General features: G+C 34.9%; 1 protein-coding gene across 1 annotated transcript in view; it reads left to right on the forward strand.

Annotated features, from left to right (window-relative positions):
- KLF12 (Kruppel like factor 12) overlaps positions 1–17,629 on the forward strand; it is a 554,999-nt gene that overhangs the window by 414,946 nt on the left and 122,424 nt on the right. Inside the window, exon 4 of the mRNA XM_044670595.1 lies at positions 5,097–5,232. Coding sequence (XP_044526530.1) covers positions 5,097–5,232 — 136 coding nt within the window. The remainder of the gene's footprint in view (positions 1–5,096; positions 5,233–17,629) is intronic.

Genomic DNA, 17,629 nt, shown 5'->3' on the forward strand with positions numbered 1-17,629 from the left:
TTCCAGATGCCAAGACACCCTCTTCCTCCCCATCAGGTGTCTACTTAGTACACAGGCATTCTTCCTATCATGGCCTCTCTGCCTTGCTGATTTAATTACCTCATTGCTTCCAATGAGTCATCTGGCCAGTTGGGCTTATCCATAATATCATTATCTCTAACAAAGACAAAAGATCTAGACAGAAAAAGGGAGGACCCAACAAGCCACTGGGAGATTCAGCTTGAGCTTCAGCCCTAAATCCAAATTGTTTGAGTTTTAAAATAAAAAAAATGGAGGAAGGGTGCAAAGGGGTACAACTTAATTTTAACTTTCCACAGGTTTCTAGCTTGTAGAATTTTGTATTTTTTATTTACATATCTCCTAAGTGTTATTCCCTACAATAGACTGCAATCTCCTTGGGACCAGTGACCTCCATTTTTGTCTTTGTATCTCCAGTGCCTTAGTAAAGTGATTAGACAATAACAGTATTAATAAATGTTTGTTGATTTTTTATTTCTATACTTTTTTGAAAGATTAAATTGTCATTAGCAAGTAAACAATATTAACTGCTCTGTTTTTGACAAAAAGAAAGATTACCAGCAGCTGTCCAAGTTGTTAAAGCCCCAGATACCATCTATCTCATTGAGAGTTTTGTGATGTTTCCCAAACTTCTTATCTTTTTCCTCCAGTAACTTACTCCCTTTTAGATGTTAGAGCTTTCTAGCAATAGAAGCCCATCAATATTCCTAGCTTATCCTGCTTTTGTAATATCTATTAGGTAGAATTTGTAAACCTTGAATTAGTTTATTATTTATTGTTTGCTTATCACACATTTGGTATTTGTGAATATATCTGTGGCCATCTGTTTTACTGGTAGACCCTTTCTGGAATTTGGGCTCCTATAATGTCTAGATGTCTTTTGCTTCATTCTACTTCAGGGGTATATGATTTCATATCTATGAGTATTCCCCTTGTCAGCACAACTCACAACTCATTCGAAGGCTTAGTAGCTGGTTTTGTGCATTTTTCTGAGCTCATCTGGTCAAAACTCTGATAGTGATCCTTTCTAAACTTAGCTTGATTGATCCTTAAGTGATAAACATTCAGACTATATGGCATCCCTGTTTGGTAGGACCTGCTAGATATCTTGCTCCAATGGCTTTATATTAGAGAATCAAACCATTGACATTTCAGAATTATGATCAGCTATCAGAGTAGAACTTCGATGACAAGCATGATTCTAATCTGATATATTTTCTTAATGAATGAGGCAAAGAGCATGATCGTTGAACAGCTCTAGAATATTTCATTCTCAACATTTGCATTTGTATAAAAGCATGTAGAACAAAATTGAAAAATCTACACAGATAAACTATGAATCTTTGGAGAATGTACAGAATTTTGAATACTTGCTATCGAGATATGACGATGTAAATAAACGTTCTATGTTTATGCTATGTCACTAAAGTCTTATAAATAGACATTTTATTTATGGTAAAAAAAACTCACAATACTCAGTATTTTCAATTCAATAAATGTTTATTGAGCACCTGTGATGTGAAGGTCACTATTCACCATAAAGCCATTCTCAATTCTCATAATCCTTTTTCAAGAATTCAGAGAATTAGGTTCAATATTACATAAACTCTCACATGAAAGTTGATCCTACATAAAGTCAATTTAATATATCTGTAACTCTCTTAGAATCTCATATTTTAAAGTTCAATTACACACACCTTAAAATAAGAGAACAGAATAAACTACAGACATGTATGGTTGTATATCCTTTCAAAAGACATTTCTGTAGACAGAGCAGAGACTAATCATATTTATGTTGGAAATTTACTATTTGTGATTTATGTTTTGGAATGGGTGAGTAGTGGTTGGAGAGAGTGATTACCACAATGGTTCAAATTGTCTATCCCCACCCACATCCAATCTCACATTTTCCTGACTTCTCAGTCTAGAGGTAACATTTTGGTAGTGGATTTTTACTGTGTGAAGGCTATTAAGTTTGTAGGGTAGAGAATTAGGAATAATTAATAAGCTTTGTTAAATTAAGAGCTAAGAAGCCTTGTGAGTTTAGTCAGTGTAGACAGCATAGATGATACGTATCAAGCTGGCCTTTTTTCTTTTTCTAACATGACATTGCATCTCCTTCTTCATGTCTTTGAACTGGGAACTTACCCCTTCCAATTCCAACACTGCCTATGCCACATGGAGTCCCCTCTTTTCCTTTCAGATGCCTCTCTAGTAGCATGAAGCTTTTTCCACTCTCTTTAACTACTGGTATCTTCCATCCCAAACTATCTTCTATTACCAATTTTGTGTACATGGAAATATATTAAGCAGCAGTTGTATTGTATGAGTTGGACTTGGAGTCAAGAAGAACAAAAGTTTGAATCTTGTCCCAGACACTAGCTACATGACCCTGGATTAATCACTTAACCTCTCTAGACTTTAATCACTTCATCTGTAAAATGAGGACAATAATACAACCTACCTCAGTGACTTGTTTGTAAACATCAAAGGAGATATATCACACATAGAGAACATTTTTTAAGCCTAAAGGAACTATTTAAGTGTGAGAAAATGTAGTATTTATTTTGTACTTAGTAACTTTTTGTTGCATATATTTTTAAATGTACTTCTTTTCCTCCCTAGAATGTAACAGTGAGTAGTGTTTCATTCTTGATACTTGCATATTGCCAGTTTCCTGTAGAGCAGCTTATAATACTTGTACATTGATTGGTATAGATGACCTTGGCCCTTTCTCCTAGATATAATTGCATATGGGAATAACATATTTTTGCTGAGAAATACTTGTACAAATGACTTATACCCATGTGGTTAGAAGTATGTAAAAATGTTATTCTCTAAGTGTACTTTTTAAAACTTGAGCTTCTTTTTTTAAAATTGAATCAAAAGAAAGGGTTTTTTTGAAGTTTTACAATAGCTATAAAATAACAAGATAAGAAAAAATTCTCCCCTAAAGAGCTGTAAAGGTGGCTGAATAAAAAAGTATATGCATAATTGTATATGCCTTTTCCAAGAATTGGACAGGTAAAATGGCAGTCATTAAATTCAAGTTTAAAGTAGGAAAGTTAAATTCTAGAAATATGAGGATAAGACATTTCACTGAAAAGATCATGCTTGCTTTGGGCACCAAGATTTTCAGTAATTAGTGAGTCCTTTGGTACTTGTAGCTACAGGATATCAACATACCTCAAGCTGTTTGTATCCTCAACCTACCCCAGAATTTTAGAATTACATAATTAGAAAACACTTTAAAACATTTATTGAAATTCCTTTATTTCATAGATAAGAAAGTCATTTTTCATAAAGTTTACTTTCAATGACATCAAACTTGATGACAAAGCTAGGACAAGAAACCAGGTTTTCTGTTAAGCAGTCCATTATACTACAATTTCTTCACCAGTCAGCCTATCAATAAGCAAGTACTAAGCACCTACTATGTTCCATGTGCTAAATGCTTGGGATACAAAGAAAGCAAAAGACAGTGCTTCCCCTTGAAGAGCTCTGTTGTGTGGAAGAGACAATATATAAGCAACTATGTGCAAAGAAGATAGACAGGCAATAACTATCAGAGAAAAGGCACTAGAATGAAGAGGGAGATTAGGGAAGGTTTCTTGTAGATGATGGGATTTGGGCTAGAGGTTGAAGGAAGCCAGGGAACCTAGTAGAAGAAGATAAAAGAGGGAGAACATTTCTGGGATGGGATCCAGCCAGAGAAAATGCCTAGAACTGAAAGATTGGATGTCTTGTTCAAGGAACAGCGAGGATGCCAATGTCACAGGTTTGAAGTGAGCATGGAGGAATACAAAGCGGAAGAAAACTAGATCAGTATGAGAGGTAGTTTATGAGGGCTTCTAATGATTGAGGATTTTATATTTGAACCTAGAAGTAGTAGGGGGCCACAGGAGAGTGAGAAGAAGGGAGGAGAAAGGAGATGGAGAAGGAGAAAAAGAGAGAGGAAGAGAGAGACATGGTCAAGCCTGTGCTGAGTTACTTTGATAGCAAAGTAGAGGACAGGCTGGAGTAGAAAGAGAGTTGTGGCAGGCATTCCAATTCATAGATTCTTGCAGTAGACCAGATAAAAGGAAATGAGGACCGTTACCACAATAGTGGCAGTATCAGAAGTGAGAAGCGGGGCATTGTACTTGAGAAGGATTGCAATGGTGGAGGGGAAAAAGAGAGGAAATGGTGAAGAGTTAAGACAATAAAAGCTATTATGCACAGCATTGAAGAGGTCTTTGGAGGAAAGATAAAGTTAATTAATTAGAGCATCATAGGCTACTTGGCTTGCTAGACAGCACATCATGAAACTTTCAAGGAGCTGGAATGATCTACTAAGACCTGTATATCCAAATGTATGTCTAAAGCCATCAAGCAAACTGGATTGATAACTTTCAGTCCCAAAGTAGTAAACCTAGTGAGGGTTTATTTTTCCAATTCATATGAACACCTGTTTACATACTTGATTCTTGTAATTTTTATTATATTCTTATATATTATGTATTATTTTATTATTATATTCAATTCAGTGCCCATGGGAAAATAGAAAGAATTATGCATATTGAATATCTAAAAGTATAATCCAGTGCAATAGTTTCTGTTTTGCCCCTCTTTAAACCTATTATTGGAACAGAAAACAAGTAGCAAAATGGCTGGGTTTGAATTTCATGTTCTCTCCCTTCCCACTGTCTGTGTTCTAGGGCAGGTGCTAACAAGCAGTGAAATGACTCAAAAACTGGTAAGCAAGAGAAGAAGCAAGAAACATTGAATAATATCTTAGTAATAAACCACGAAATAATTGGCTTGGGAGTAGAGTGGTTTTTAATGGTTCTAGTCTATAATAATGCCCCACAATGGATATAAGCTTTATCAAGTTGGGAGAGTGAGAGAGAAAAGTACCAAGTATATTCCTAGGCAGGACAGAATGTGTACTCCTGGTTTTCACTAGCTCCTGTGATTCATGGATAATTGTTCATTACAGCAGCTTGGAAGAGAAGTTTGTGCTTGATGTTGACCTGAGGAAAAATGCATTTCAGCATACTAACTTCATTCCCTTCTATGTCCCCCTCCTTTTTTTCTAGCACAAATGGACCCCAGAGGCCTATCTCCCAGACAAATTAAAAGTGACAGTGATGATGATGACCTGCCAAATGTGACCTTAGATAGCGTTAATGAAACTGGATCTACAGCCCTTTCCATAGCCAGAGCAGTACAAGAGTAAGTATCACATTCTCAGGATGAAGTAAGAATTGTCAAGGTGTTCAGTGGATAATGGAAACCACCATCAGCTCGTGCACAAATAGGTTGCCCTGGCTTGGGGGTGCCATCTGTGCCTATAGCTCTGTGTTCCAGGAAAAGACTGTGAAAAAGACCAATTTATTTGTTTGCTTGTTTCAGTGGTGGTAGCTCTGTATCAGGATGGCTAAAAAATAAATCAAAAACAATTCTCTGAGCTATAAATACGCTTTTACTAAATCTCCCATCCCCTTGTCTTCAGCTCTGATGCAGTCTGTTTTGTTTTGCCTTTTTTTTTTCCTACAAAGTTTTCTGAATGTTTTTCCTGGTCTGTTTTAAGAGTTATTTCCAGCATAGCAAGGTGGACGTTAGTAATGTTGTAAAGATGAAATTACATGAGAAAGTGCTTTGGAAATTAAAAAGCTGAAAAGGGCTGTAAAGGAAAGTGAATTTCTTTCATTTTCTTTTTTTAAGCTCTACATAAGCTTAGGTTACTTACTGTTCATGCTCACTGAGTCTTCATGACCTTTTACCGGTATTGACTGAATATATCTAGAGTTGAGTCCTCTGACAACCAGTGTGCATGTTTATAGATATATTGTTCTGAATCAAATAGCTTTGTAAATTGTCTTCCCTGGGATGATAGGTGGCGTTTGTAATTAGAGAACATGATTAATCAAATAGCCAGGCACATGCAATTTGTAGGTGTATAAATTGGTACCGTGACTATTCCAAGTTACCTCTGCTTTACCCTTTGATTTTTCATAATACTTCGTAGTCATACAGTATGTGAATAGAAAAAAAAAAAAACCTAATCAGATGTTAAGACTACTTTAGGAAAAAAATGCAATCTGGAGCAAGCGCAATGGTCACTTTTTTGTTCTCTGCATGACCAGTCTATATATGTAGTATCATGCCAATTCTGTGTGCCACATTTTAGAAGAGACAAAATAGAGCATAATCAGGGGATGGTGACCAGGAAGCTGAGAAGACTGAAAAAAAAATGTACCATAGTAAGATTAGTTAAAAATGTACCATGCAGAAACCACTTAGGTATTTTTATTGTTTTAAATAAATTTATTGTTTATTTTTAAGATTTTTTATTTTGAATTCCAAATTATTTCCCTCCCTACTACCCTTCCCCCACCTGTAAAGAAGGCAGGAAATGTGATATTAATTATACATGTGAAATCATGCAAAACAGATTTCCATATTTGCCATGTTGCAAAAAAAAAAAAAAGTAAGGAAAACAAAGTGCAAAAAGTATTGTTTCAATCTGCATTCAGACTCCATCAATTCTTTCTCTGGAGGTGGATCATATTTTTCATTTTAAGTCCTTCGGAATTGTTTTGAATCATTGTATTGATTAGAATAGCTAAGACATTCACAGTTGATCATCATACAATATTGCTGTTACTGGCCAGGTTACTTAATTTTTCAATGTTCCAGCAACTCTGAAATGATAAATTCCAGAAAAGGCCCTTATATGCATTGGCAGATGGCATTTTCTCCCTAGGAATACCAATACCAAGGAAACCACATCTGTGGTTTTTTTTTAATACCTCCTTTTTTTTTTTTTTTTTTAAACCCTTAACTTCCGTGTATTGGCTCATAGGTGGAAGAGTGGTAAGGGTGGGCAATGGGGGTCAAGTGACTTGCCCAAGGTCACACAGCTGGGAAGTGTCTGAAGCCAGATTTGAACCTAGGACCTCCCGTGTCTAGGCCTGACTCTCAATCCACTGAGCTACCCAGCTGCCCCTGTGATTTTTTTTTAAAGGCAATATGGTTCAGAGATAAGAAACCTATACTGAGAAAGAAGAGTCCCAGTTCCAAATCTGGTTCAGCCATTAACTTCTGTTATAATTTTAGACAAGTCACATTACCTCTAACATCTCATTTTCTCACCTATAAAATTAGGAGGCTCATACTAGAAGATTCAGAGATTCTTCTAGCTCTAAAACCTGGGATCTTATAAATTTTGATTTCTGTGACTATAATTATCAAGATCTGAATTATCAAGATTTCCTTCATCCTCACTTTTTGTTTTCAGTTTGTAGAATTTGTTGTGTTGTTGTTATTCATTTGCTTCAGTTGTGGCTGACACTTTGTGATCCCATTTGAAGCTTTCTTGGCAAAGATACTGGAATGGTTTGCAGTTTCCTTCTCCAGCTTTGTTTACAGATAAAAAAAAAAGTGAGGCAAACAGGATTAAGTGACTTGCCCAGGGTCACCTAGCTAGTAAGTGTTTAAGGCTAGATTTGAATTCCAGAAGATGAATCTTCCTGACTCCAGACTGGGTACTCTATCCACTGTACCACCTGGCTGCCCATTCTTTTTGTTGATTCCCTCTCAAACAGAGCTATTTCTTGTGAAAATGAAATGTAATCTGCTCACTGTAAGGTTGAGCATCAGAGAGTGAATAGATTGGTTAATCCCCAAAAGTGAGCCATTATTTGTAAGACACCCTGTTAATTTTTGAGTAAATACCTGGAAAATGAAGAAGGGAAGTCAACAGCTTTGTCTGCACATATATTCATACTTGTGACATCCATCCATTAATGGTTTCATAGTAACAAAAAATCATGTGTGTATGTGTGCATGTGGGCACATACTTGTGTCTTGAAAAATGCCAGATTCATTATTCATAAAATTGTTTTCATGAAACAATTAGTGAAGTGTATATCAGTCTGACATCTGGGAAGCCCTATAGCAAGAGGCAACATAAAGAGTTAATTAACCATTTCTCATAAAAAGAGAAGAGATGGCAGTAAAACCCGAGAAGTGCTAAAATAGCTTTTGTTGTTTTTGTTTGTTTGTTTATCTTTTAAAGATTATTTGACCAAGAGAATTGAAATTTGGGTATGTTGGAAAATGCAGCTGTGCCATCCATGTCAGGGAAGCCCTTTCTCATTAATCATTTGAGTCAGGGCAACTACTTCAAGTAAGTTAAATTTAGGATTGTATAATTTCACCTCACCCCGTAGTCACTCGCTGGTCTCTCAAAATTGTTCTCTTGCTGTATGACTCTGTTCATCTTACATGTCTTCTCTTCTTCCTTTTGCTTATTAAACCATCTAAAAAGAATAATGCATTCTGAGTCAGTTAACAGATTTTAAAACAAAAGTTTTTATTGATTTTAGTACAAGGAAATAAAAGTAAAATAAATCAGATTGCCTTCTAACTACTTGTGATTGTAAAGTTTTCAGGGAAAATTGTGTTTGGCAAATATATATTTCTGGTTTTCTTTTAAAATTATCCAGACAGTTGCTGACTTCAAACCATAATTGAGTTTTTCCTCAACTGAAATGGATTTTTTTCTTAGTGTTATTTTCTAAGAGTAACTATAATCATGATATGAAATGCGTGACACATTGAAACACAGCCATAGCATGTTAACGTTAAACCTTTTTAATCAATGAATTTGGAAATGATTTGCTCTGGTCTCTAATCTCCAGGTTTTTTCTACCCTAACGGGGTTGAGATGGTAGTAAGAAGGTACAGTGGTAAAACCTCAATTCACTTACAGCAGAGTGACCTTGTCAAGCTTCGGATGAATTTGTGTTTTAACCTCCCTGATGCTTTGTTTTATTCTCTAACACGAGAAAGAGAAATCTTCCCATTCAATTTTCTATGGGAATCCTCTCTGAAGATTTGTTTCTTGATTTTATCTTTAGAAACAAGACTAATGCTACTGTAAGGGTTAAAAAAATAATCGGCAGGTATGGGCATTGGCATTCTTGCTAAATGAATGTCATTAACCATATTGCCTATGGAGAGACAAACACCTGATATGTTTCTGTTCATGCTGGCAGAGCTCAATAAATGATGTTGGCTCAGTGACTGACAGATGGAGATAGAGGTCTAACAACTGGAACTGGCTCTGTCAGCCACCAGTAATGCCTCTCAGCAACATTTCAGAGCTTAGAATAAAGCAGAACATTTTCAATATCCCAGCCTCTCATAATATTTACAACAAGGTGAAGGATGAAGTGCTACCACACACATTTACAGTGTTGTAAGAGATAGATCCTGTCCTCCCTTCGAAAGGTTTTGGGAGCTGGGGTGGGCCATGTATTTGCCCCCATTTTAAAGGAAGAAAAATCCTATTTTAGAAGAAGGATGCCCTATTCAGTCCAGCTCATTTTGTAGACATTTCAAAAGCATCTACTATGTCCAAAGATATTTATTTAATTAAGTGCAAATATAAAGAGATTCTTAGATAAAACATTTCCTTGAGAGTAATAGGGATTCAAATGAAGTGATTTCCAAAATACATCAGTTATGCTCATTTAACAAGCACTTACTAAGCGTAAAAGGTACTATATATAAACTACAAATGCAATGGTTTTTTGACAGCAAATCACCAATTTCTCTGATGCCTTCTTGTAGGAAGTCTATCTAATAGGTTGGAAGGAGAGGCAAGGAACAAGGACAAAAGGAAAGGGAAAGAAATAAGCATTTTACTAAACTATATTTGCTAAGCATCATATAAATATGACCTCATTTGCTCCTTAGAACAATCCCCAAGACTGGTGCTGTTATTGTCCCCATTTGATAGTCAAGGAAACAGAAACAAATAGAAGTGACTTGTCCAGAGACACAAAGCTACTAAGTCCCTGACGCCAGAATTGAACTTCTCCCTTCCTGACACCTGGCACATTGCATTCCCTAACTACCTCTATTGCTACATAACCAATAATTGGCTTTATTTTGTGAGTTAATTTAAATGAATCAGCTTGTTCTTTGATATAAAAATTAATATTTTGGAACCACCCTGCTCGATACAGAGCCAAATGTATTACTTTCTGGTGATCATGTGCTCAAAAGTAAATAAATGTTAAATTTTTCCCCCACAAAAAAGTTATTCAACATTGTAGGATTGCTAAATTATAACAGGGAGAGAATGTGCATACTACATTTGTGGTGAGTACTGTGTATAATTCTCTGCTATTTTTTAGATGAAATATAAAGACATTTTAGATATTGTCTTTTTTATTTTGGGAATTCAGAATAAAACTATTCCAAATACATTTTAAAACACATGACTCCAAGATTTTAAATACAGTAGTGTTCTGATTTAGTCAAATATACAGACTGTAATTGACTGTGTCTCAATAATTATTACTAATTGAAAGATAAAACTTTTCTACAAGTGAATTTTTTCCTCTTTTCAGCCTTTAGCTGTAATTGCCTGGTATATTTATCTCATTTGTATTTCTCAGTATACATTCTTAATAGACAAATCCCAGATATTTATGCAGTTCATACGTTTGTGATATATGGATGATATAGATATATGTGATAACGTAAACCCCTTAGCATGTTTTACCACAAGTTCTCCTCCTCATTTATCATGGTTTCATTTATTAATGCAGTCAGTGAGATTCCCCATGATCAGAGATCTGGGCTATCTTTGAAATTAACTCAATTCACTAGTACATGGCCTCTTCTATTATCAATCAAATGACAGACACTTTTCTTATCAACCAGAAGATATAACCATTGTACCATTACTTACCTGTGCTTTATATTATCTTGCTGCTTACTTAAATCTCATTTAAATGTATGTGCTCACATTTATCAAATGAAAGTAAAAAATGTAAGCCTTTATCTGCATGGATTAAATAGACTTTTCTTTTTCTAGTGTTTAAGGCTTTCCAAAGTCTGCCTTTAATCTACCTTTCTAGCCTTATTTCACAGAATTCTTCCCCATATGTTTATTGTGACCATCAGACTGGACCCTGAGCTGTTGCTAAAATACAGCATTCCACCTCCTATCTCCATACTTTTACTATACCTTTTCCCTTTGACCAGAAATATACTTCATCCTTGACTGTGACTCAGATCTTTTATTTTATTTCATGGCTTTCTGAAGTTCCTAGTTAATATTCTTTACTTCTCTGTAAATTACCTTAATATGGATAGAGCATTGGACTTGGAGTAAAGCTCTCAGTTCATATTCTGACTTTGAAAACTTCTATTGGGAGTGACCAGAGACAAGAGATCTAACTTTGCAAAGCCTTAGCTTCTTCATCTGTAAAATGAAGATAATAGTTTGGATAGGACAGCTAAGTAGCACAGTGGATGGAGTCAGAAAGGCTGAGTTCAAATCCATTTTAGATGGTACACTCCAGACACTGGACAACTCGCTTAACCCTGTTTGCCTCAGTTTCCTCACCTATCAAATGAGCTGGAGAAGAATATGGCAAATCACTCTAGTCTCTTCACCAAGAAAACGCCAAATGTGGTCATGGAAAGCTGGATACAATTGAAGCACAACTAAACAGCAATAGTTCCTAGAATACTTGCCTTAGATGGTTGTGAGGTTGAAATGAGAGAATCCATTCCAAGAGCTTTTGAAATCTTTAAAATGCTGTAAAAATGCCATTGGTTATTACTTATCTATAATACCATACATGTTGCATTTCCCCAGTACAATATAAGCTGCTTAAGGATTGAGATTTTAATTTTTATCTTGTACAATGTCTTACAGATACTCTTAATAAATATTATCTTAATAATGATTGAATTGAACATTAGATACAAATAAACATAATTTGGCTCATATGTCATGAAATCATAGACATTTGAGAGTCATTATTATATACTGAAAGTCTACTAGATTTAGAAGAGGTCCAGGATGTGAATTCTGCTTATGCCACATTTGATGGTAGAGATCATTTAAACTCTCTTAGTTTTAGTGTCTTCATCCGTAAAAATGAGGATAACTTATATAAGTATAGTATAGATATATGGAAGATAGTCCTGTGGACTTGAAGCCACTAGGAAACACCTGTTACATTTATTAATTGTATGAGCATAAATGAGTCATTTAATATCTCTCTGCCTCAGATACTTCATCTGAAAAAATGAGTGAGAGTCAATGACCTCTGAGTACCCTCCTTGTTCTTCATGTTATAAGTCGATGACATAGGTTGCTCTACAGATCAAATGGCATAATTTTAGAAACTCTAAAGAGAGTTCTTCAGGTTGCACCAAAGGTCTTAGTCCAGTTTTAAGCTTTCATGTCTTTAAACTTCACTAAAACTTGTCAGACTTTTTAAAACTTCAGTTTTCATAAAATTTAGATAAATAGCTCTCATTTCCCCTATTGTTTTAAAATCTGATCAATCTAGATAGCAGACAACAGTTTTCTTTGCAGAAATTAAACAAATAATTGACATTTAAATAAAAATTCACAGTTAAAATTATGGTTTTTCTGATTGATTTGTGTTGCTAAAAAAAATCACTTAGTATATCTAGTCAAAATATAACATTTTCTTTGAAAAAATGTATTCTTTCTTAATTTAAGTAAAATTCTAGCTTGCCTGGGCATATTTAAGTTCCACTTCAAATTTATAACTTTAACAATTAAGAAGTTAATATTTAGAGAAAAAGTTTCTTGCTTTTATGGAGTTAGTTAAATTGAACTAATTGTTTTCAAGTTTGTTCTATCATATTCTCTAAGTGTTTACATTTAAAAAAATAAATGTAGACATGTTTTCTAGAAGGTTCTGGTAGGTTTATGAACTTCTCTCCCTGGACTCACTAAATTCATTTAGCACTCTGCTTAATGGTTATATGAAAAAAGAAATCAATAGTAAGAGGTATGGTAATCACATTTATTGAGCTCTTGATTTCTAAGTCGCACTATGTAAACTCCTCTCCAGGGTCTATACTCTCACAAATGTTTGTTTTCTTTTGCCAAGAATAGGGGAAAATGGAGCTGAAAAAAAAAGAGATTCATTTCAGCTGAGCAAGCAAAGAAACACAAATATGGCGAAACATGGTTATGTTCAGCTTGTAAACTCAAATTAGCATTGATTGCCTTCTAGTAAACAATAGGGCCAATTGAAACAACACTTTCCCCCCATTTTTATCCATTGTCAAATCCACACTGTATTCATTTTTTGTTTGAACAAACATTTAAGTGCCCACTGTGAGCAAAACATTCTTCCTTCAGGTTTATATCATGCCTTTCATGGAGCTTACAATCAAGTGTGACCTAAAAAATAGGTAAAACATGAGGCTATTACTCAGATAACAGGCAAAAAAAATTTTATTATATATTTTTCCAATATTTTTCCAATGATGTCTTTCATTATTAGTTATAATAAGTTATAATTATATATAATTTTCTCAGTTCAATTTACATATGTATGGACAATTATAGTGCTATAAGAAATATTTTCTTTTGTCTGAAGTAAATCAGGTACATATATATTCATTATGGAAAGAAAGCTGATAAAGGAATTGCAGTATATTTTAATTACAGGAATAAGTGAATATGAAAAGGCAGGATACCATTAGAATTAAGCTGCTTGTTTGTAAGGATTAGTTGATTCTTTAATCTTATATCCTCAGTGTCTGCCAAATATGTGGGATACAGTAGGTGCTTAATAAATGCTTGATACAAGAAATACATTTGATTCTTTGGCAGATTCTTTGGAAAGAGAAAAAGAGAGAAGAAAAGGTCACCATGATGTTATCAATTTTACCACCTTTTTACATTATAACATATATATATTTTATGTTCAATGGGTTATTTTCATGACATATATCAAATTTATTTTTTGGTAGATCAAAAAGACTTTGTGAAAGCTTTAAGAGGAGTCCCAGAGAACACATATTAGAGAATATATTCATCAAGTCCTGACTAATAAAGAAAAATGATTTGGTAGAGAAATAACTAGAAGTTTAAGGATTTTTACCAAAGGGCATTTTCATTTTCATTTTGGATCAGATAGCGTACATTGTGGATTTAAAGTACTCATTCATTTTTCATCCCACCGGATTTTTAGAACTACCATTTTGACTTGGTGTATTGTTTATTTAATAAGCAAAAACGAACATTTCAAGTCAGAAAATCAAGAGCAGTTTTGAAAATTTAAGAACCTGAAATCAATGGCTGTAGTCTCAAATACTTTGCATTCATAACTATTAAGTTCAAAATCTAATCATTTTATATCCTGAAATTGATCTAAAATACTGTACTTACATTTGGATTACTTTCATTTTTGTCTTTCATTTCCAATTTTAACAGCACTTAAAAGGTATTGTAATAGCTTTATAAGTCCAAGATTACAAAGGTATACTAAAATGATTGCATTAAAATTTATCAGATCAGAAAGTAAGCAATGAGTCATTTATGTTTTCTGGTAAATTAGGATGAACTTAAAGAAAAAGTTAAAAATATCCTTTCTCTACTTTTATATTGACTTTTATTTAGTATTTCTCTCACATTGTTTATGGGAGCTGCCTTCCTTTACAACTCCAAGACATAACTATGTTCTATATTCTGCTAGGTTATATATATGTAGCATTCCTCCTAGTTAATTGGGATTGGGTGGATCCTCACAGGAAATATAGATTATATACAACTTATCCTTTATATTAATGTCAGAATTCAAATCTATCTAGTCATCAAAAATGTATTATTAATTTTATTTATCCAGCATTTTGCGAACTATAATAAATCAGATTTCTCTTTTTTATTATTATAGATTAGACACTAAATGATATGAAATTTAGTTTACATTGATTTTTTTTACCTATTTTTAGATGTTACTTGCCTTTGCTGAAAGTTTAATATTATGGAGAGTTATGACCATTTACCAAACCAAGTGGAACAATGTAGTATCACTGCCTGAGATTAAAAGGCTTTTATACTTCTTAACTTTGGACATATTTGTATATATTCATTTTATGTTTAATAAGCCTTTCTGTAAGGATTGACTAGACTAACCAAAGAAATAGAAGACATTGCCAATGTTCTCCTGGCGTTCATAATATAACTGAGAGACAATGCTCACTCGAAGGAACACACAGGTGTGAGCCCAAGCATGTGTGTACACACAAAATGAGTGAGTAGCAAAAAAGACAAGCTTGTGATTAGAACTGAGGGATATACAAAAAATGTCTGGGAGCTCAGTTAACATCAATCTGGATTTCAGAGGGCAACAAAGGTCTCATGTCAGAGAGAAGAATGGTCCTTGAAAGGGTGATTTGGAACTGTATAGGAAAAGGTGATAGTCAGTTCGGTTTCAGGGGCACAGAATAAAGATTTAAAGTTAAGACAAAAGGTTAATATATTGAGGAATAAGTACAATCAGCTTACCAACATCCACGCATAGTACCAAATAACTTTGCAGACTGTTTCTACATTCCTGCCATTCTAAGCAAACTTCTCACTCTACCTTACCCCAATACAAACTTTCCTCACCTCAGAAATAAGAATCCTTCCTAGATGGATGAGAGATGATAAAACCTACCTAGGAACCTCCCAGGGCCAGTAAAGCACAACCCTTGAAATTATTAAAACCAAGTTTATTAAGGGTAGAGAAATGATAAATACAGTCCTAAATCTATCAAGCTATATATAGCTCCTCCCTTCAATCTAAGCTCTCCCTTCTTGGGGTTTGCTCCTCTGATCTTCTCAAGCCCTTCCTATATCTCCCTGCTCTTACCTAAGACTCCAAAAGTTATCTGAATATAAACTAACCTAATTAATATGGATTAACAACAGGACAAAGAGGAAGGAAGGGCTCACAGGTGTATTTGAGCCCTTACCTAAAGTCTGGGGTTGGCTTCATTAGATAACCCAAAATCCCAGTTGACAAACCCTTGGGTTTACCTTGGCCAATTGGATTTCTGGCAGATAGATCATAGGCAGATGGTCTCTGTACCTCAGGGAAATCCACTCCAAGGCAAACTCTCAACCAAAGAAATCACTAATCTCTCCACTAGATTAGGACTACCAAGGGAAAATTTGCCAGAACCAAACCTCCTTCTAGCTTAGTAAAAACCAGAAGAGAGAATGACTGTTAATACCAGTAATAATTCCCACAGTCCTTTTCTCCTTGTCAGAATACTCTCTCAGGGCTTGTATCCAAATTCTCCTCTTTTCCTCTTAAAGCTAATCCATGAAATTTACTCTATCCCTTACTTACTTCCTACACCTCCAGCTGTTTCTTCATGTCCTTCAATCTTCCTATAATTACCCCCTTTTATCCCTCATAGAAGCTCAGTTAAAAGATACTTCAGAAGTCATCTAACAACCCTCTTCTCTATTTCAAACAAGGTAATATTTGAAGAAAAAGAAGATAAAATGAGATACTATTTGTAAAAAGTATTTAGTGCAATTCCTGACTTCATAGGCTATATAAATGCTTATTCCCTTCCAACCCGTTGAAAATAAGAATTCTACTCCTGGGTTCTCCCACCTTGCTTTGAGAAGTGAGTCTTTTGCCTTCTCTGGTCTAGAACCAGGCTATCATGCTCTAAGTTCCCTTCCCCTCTTCCCTCCCTTCCTCCTTTTGGACTCCCTTTTTTATGTTTTTCTTTCACATTGGAATGTAAGCACCTTGAAGGCAGGGTTTGTCTTGTTAGCTTTTATATGTGTCCCCAGGGCTTAGTATACTGCCTGCCATCAGGTAAACGTGTAATGTTTTATCTGTCTATCCATCCATCTGTCTATATCTATCTCTCTGTCTTTCTGACTATCCATCCATCCAACCATCCATCATTTTCTATCTGGCCATCCATCTATCCATTCATCTGTCTCTATCTGTATATCTATATTTCTATCTCTGTATCTATTTCTGTATCTGTCTATTTATCCATCCATCCATCTGTTCATTTATCTATCCCTCTATCATCATCATCATCATCAATTTACCTACTTATCTCTTTTGAACTGACATGTAAGTAATTGTATTATTTTTAGTTATTCAATTAGATTTAAAGCTCACTCGAGAACTTTGCCCTTTCCTTTATTTGGATCTTCTTTAGCATCTAAAACCTCATACTGAGCTGATGACCTATAAATAATCATTGATTTGATATAGTATTATATAAAACTAGAATTAAAAGAGTGATCAATAGGTACAGGACAATTCATAAAAAATGTTGAACACTATGCTAAGTATTTTTAATTTTTTACTGTGGACTTTAATGTTTTCCAGCCAGAGTTTTAAAGTATTTTAACTTTAGTATGTAGAGATTAAAAAGAGAAATGATTTTAGACGAGCAAGAGCTGTGTAGGGGAGCCAAGAACCAAAAAGTGTCAATGATGCCAGTAGAGGGCAGCAGCAACATTGCATAGATTCATTGATGAGCCAGGTGCATCAGGCTGAAAGGTGAAGAACATAGGAGGTGGAGTGGGGTTATGGGAGATAGAGGAGAGCCAGCCAACCCAGGTCTTATGCTTGAGAATCTTGCCAAAGCAGAGAGGAGGGTAAGGGGAGAAAGACAGAGACAGAGAGAGACAGAGAGAGACAGAGAGAGACAGAGAGAGAGAGAGAGACAGAGAGAGAGAGAGAGACAGAGAGACAGAGAGAGAGAGAGAGAGACAGAGAGAGACAGAGAGACAGAGAGACAG

The sequence above is a fragment of the Gracilinanus agilis genome, chromosome 3 (assembly GCF_016433145.1).
Source record: "Gracilinanus agilis isolate LMUSP501 chromosome 3, AgileGrace, whole genome shotgun sequence".
NCBI lineage: Eukaryota > Metazoa > Chordata > Mammalia > Didelphimorphia > Didelphidae > Gracilinanus > Gracilinanus agilis.